Below are 4,613 nucleotides of genomic sequence, written 5' to 3'. Positions count from 1 at the left end.
TAAGACACAAACAATTTAGCAAAAGTGTTAAATACATATTTTTGCCTCATAGATTACTAACCATATTTTTTCCCAAAGGACACACATGGGTCTAGTTGGGAGCTACTGACCCCTTCTTAATGAATTTTTAATAAAAGTTATATTTTATTACATATACTTATATTTTCTTTAAAGAGTGCCCCAAAAAAGGTTTCTTCTTTCCCTCCCACCTCTTTGGGAGGAACCCTCTGACTATAATTTAATAATGTGCAAACTCCTTGGTTTAATACAGTTATTACACAGGTGAAGGGATATGAATGTTTAAAATAGTAAAATATAAATACTAAATAATACTGTAATTATTCAGGAAAACATTAATGGACCACTAATAGTGATAACACTGAGGTGGGGAGCATACCACCGGCTCTTAATATACATTTATGTCATGTGTCTGTTTTTATACCATATTTCATTAGCAGCTCCACCTCTAAATTGTATCTTACTATTTATACAGAATATTAGACACAAGTAAAATAATTAAAGTAAGATAATAAGATCACACCTAAAACAAATTGTTTTATGTTAGAATTTCTTCTTTTACAGATATGGAGAAATGTCTGAAGTGTCCTGAGCATCAGTGGTCCAATGACAGAAGAGACGCCTGTATCGAGAGAACAATCGAGTTCCTATCTTATGGAGAGATATTGGGCATCTCCCTTATTTCCATTGCTCTATTATTGTGTTGTCTGACCGCTGTCATTTTATCCATATTTATCAAATACAGAGATACGGCAATTGTAAAAGCCAACAACAAGACCCTCAGCTTCATCCTCCTCGTCTCACTCATTTTAGCCTTTCTGTGTCCTCTGTTATTTATTGGACGCCCCATGGAGATGTCCTGTCTCCTCAGACAAGTGGCTTTTGGGAACATTTTTACTGTTGCTCTTTCTTCCCTTTTGGCCAAAACAGTCACCGTTGTCCTTGCCTTCAAAGCCACCAAACCAGACCAGAGACAGATACAGTGGCTGACCAAACATTCGTCAAGAGCTATACTCATTATCTGCTCCTTTGGGGAGGTTGTGATCTGTGCCTTATGGCTAGGCTTATCTCCACCATTCCCAGATTACGACACCCAGGTAGAGGTTGGGAAGATGATCTTACAATGTAATGAAGGATCTGTCACTGCTTTCTATACTGTGATTGGCTACATGGGAGGTCTGGCTGCTTTATGCTTTATTGTAGCCTCATTAGCCAGGAAGCTCCCAGACACATTCAATGAAGCTCAGTACATCACATTCAGCATGGGGGTCTTCTGCAGTGTTTGGATCGCCTTCATCCCAGCCTACCTTAGCGCCAAGGGGAAATACACTGTGGCTTTTGAGGTATTTGCCCTTTTAGCTTCCAGTGCTGGACTTCTGGGCTGTATCTTCATCCCTAAATGTTACATTATTCTTATAAGACCCGATTTGAACATCAGGGTAAATTTAATTACAAGAAGAAATTGACAAATAAAGTGTAATAAAATATATTTTTGTGAATATACTGTACAATATAACTCAGACTTAGTATAAGGTTTACTGCAACACATGAATTGATTTCAAATGGAAAGATAATCAAAGTTCTAGTAATAAATTTGTTGAAAATTTAGAAAGTACTCGGTTTTGATTTATAATCAAATATTTGGACCTAAAATGAAGATTTTCCCATCTCTGAGCTGTGTGTCATCCATCCAAGGTCCTGGTCTGTCTTTATCATGCAGGGTATTCAGATGACTAAGCCTCATAACATTGGCTTTAATTCTTCCCATCACAAGCTTTGTCCTCATTTCACTCTGATATCTCTATTTTGAGTTATGGCCGTATTAAATATTGGGAAAAAAATAAAAATATAACCCCAAAAATTACTCAAAATAGATTTTATAAGATGAGTTATATAATAATATAAGTGTAAATAATTAACATTTATTGTCCTGTTTAATCAATAAAATATTGTAGTAAATAAAAACAGTAATGTGAATAACCAATATTTAACCAATAACCAATAGATAAATTACAAACCAAGAGTGAAAATGGAAGACTGAGAGCCAAAAACAAAAGTATTCAAATACAAAGCAAATGTAAATTTGACAAATCTCTATTATATCAGGTATTTTTGGACATTTATGCATTTATTGACATTAGATACATAAATTAAATACCACAATCTCCTCAACCATCCCATTGCCCTTTATGGCAGACACTGACAGCAGCGACATACATACATGAGATAGGCATCTTTTGCTACGTGATCCCACTTTCCTATATGTTAACCAGATAAAACAACCCCAACCATTTTGTATTGTGTCTAATAGAGACCAGTTACCTATAAAAATGCTCCTGTTCTGTAATGCACCAATGGAAATGATCCTACTCAGATTCTGACCACATCCATTTCAGGATTAGTCTTAGGGGTAACTTTACTAAAGTGAGAGTTTTTAGAAGTGAGTTTTAAAAGTGATGTTGCCCATAGCAACCAAAGATTCTAGCTATTATCCTCTAGAAGGTGCTAGTTAAGTGTTAAGTAGAATTTGATTGGTTTCTATGAGCAACATCACTTTTAAAACTCACTTCTAAAAACTCTCACTTTAGTAAATTTACCCCTTAGACTCGGAATGAAAATTCTGTGGGTCGGCATGGTACGGCTGTAGGTCAGGCACGACAGGATCCATGCTGTACAATACCATGGCTTAAGTGCTGGATAGCCAGTGCTCCCTGAAGAAAACTACTGTACTGAACAGAAAAGCAGCGGATGGAAATGGCCCTACAGTATAGCAAGCCCTGACAGGTGGCCAATCACGTACAGTGTATCACAGATGTAAATCACTGGAGCAGCACTGAACAATGATTTTATTTTACTTGTTTCTGCAAAAAGTTACTCAACCACTGCTGATTTGTTACACACACACACTGTAACTGCATAAAGTCACACACGCAGTGTTTACTAAAATGAGACATTTCAATGATGAGACTTATACTGCAGTTGATATACTTTATGGAAAATTGGGAAAGTATGTGAGCAATCTATTACAGTACATCATTATTGCGTGCAATAATGTCTGATAAACAAAGGACTTGATCCAATTGTGAGGTTCTCATACTGCGAAGCAATAACAGTGAGAAGCTAAAGGCATATTTAAATGATCAGTGAGAAATAATCAATAAAGTGGGGTGGGAGAGGGCATATAAATGATTACAGTAAATTCCATCACACAGGGGGGTGTAGCACATGAATAGGTGGCTGCAGTGGTTTAGTGCTATGATCAATACTTAACATACATATGTGACCTCCTACATCTATCCTCAATACACCATGTAGCATGACGTGTGGTGTGAGTGAGCCATCAGCTACCCTGCTAGCGTTGGGCATCTCTTTTTTTTGCAAATATGCAGCTTAATCGCAATGTGATGTGACCAGGATGCACCAGGAGACTGTGCTGATTAATCTGACATTGGTGTGGAAAAGCTGTGGCTGTTGCATCGTAGTACTTTGCATGCTGATTTAGAGACTTATGCTGGGTACACACTGGCCGATGTATTGGCCGATCAATTGATCAGCCAATATATTGTGCCCCCATCGGCCAGTGTGCACAGACGATATGTCTGTACAATGTCGTTCACAGACAAATTGCATTGGCTGTGCTACACATATCTGTCCATCGGCAAGTGTGTACGGGTGATCAGCCGCTTGCCCGTACACAAGGGTGCAGAGAGGGAGGGGGGAGTTGTGAGCGGGTACTATTTACATGGGTCTGGCACAGCTTCCCATCCACAGCAGCCCAACACACTCTACTGTGTGCTGGGCTGCACTGGGAGACTGTCCGAGGCTGCTAAAGCAGCAGCCCAAGCAGTCTCCTATTCCAAAGGGGGGAGCAATCATGCTGATCATGCCCCCCATTGGCTGTGCACCCGGCTGAGGGGCACACACAGTGCCCCCTGCCCTGCGTGCAGCGCAGCATCGCAGATGTGTTTTTATTCCACCAAAGGGGGCGTGGCAACACCTTCCGCAATTAGGGCTTGCCCCCTACCTGCCCCCAGTCCAGCCCAAGCTGCTGCAGCATGCAGATGATGGTCGTTCAGTGTGTATTATTATTATTATTATCCTTTATTTATATGGCTCCACAAGTTTTCCGCAGCACCTTACATAGTACATACACTAATAAGTAAACAAAAAAAAAATAAGTAACTTACAGCACAGTGAAGGACATTATATACATTGCTGCAATAGTGATTAAAACACTCACAAAATAAGCAGCCGGGAGTTGGCAGAGACGTGTTAGGTGTCCTTATGAGGAGTAAGGAGTAGAAGAAAGTGTAAGGAGAAGCACATGAGGGAAGAGGTCCCTGCTCATGAGAGCTTACATTCTAAAGGGGGAGGGGCAGACCGACAGGCATGACAGAGAAGGGGAAGATAGGGAGGAGAGTGTATTATGTGGGTTAGGATGAGCACTGGAAGGCCTTGATGAAGTAGTGGGTCTTGAGAGACCATTTGAAGATGAGGTGGAGAGTTTGATAGGGAGAGGGAGAGAGTTCCAAAGGTTAGGGAGCAGCACAGGAAAAATCTTGGATGCGGGAGTGGGAAGAAGTAATCAGTTGGCA

General features: G+C 40.1%; 1 protein-coding gene across 1 annotated transcript; it reads left to right on the top strand.

Annotated features, from left to right (window-relative positions):
- The first annotated feature begins 572 nt into the window (after nucleotides 1-572).
- On the top strand, nucleotides 573-1,484 carry LOC148453890 (vomeronasal type-2 receptor 26-like). Its single transcript, XM_088461554.1, has one exon. It carries the CDS (start codon nucleotides 585-587, stop codon nucleotides 1,482-1,484), a length of 900 nt encoding a protein of 299 aa, XP_088317680.1. The 5' UTR covers nucleotides 573-584.
- The last annotated feature ends 3,129 nt before the right edge of the window (nucleotides 1,485-4,613 follow it).

This window comes from Taudactylus pleione, unplaced genomic scaffold, assembly GCF_031769625.1.
Source record: "Taudactylus pleione unplaced genomic scaffold, aTauple2 ptg001066l, whole genome shotgun sequence".
Taxonomy (NCBI): Eukaryota; Metazoa; Chordata; class Amphibia; order Anura; family Myobatrachidae; genus Taudactylus; species Taudactylus pleione.
Note: the sequence above shows the minus strand (reverse complement) of the source record. Positions and strands in the feature narration are given on the sequence as shown.

What these genes read in the sequence shown, in the direction of transcription:
- LOC148453890 (XM_088461554.1), top strand. Translation starts at nt 585, where the DNA reads ATGGAGAAATGTCTGAAGTGTCCTGAGCATCAGTGGTCCAATGACAGA.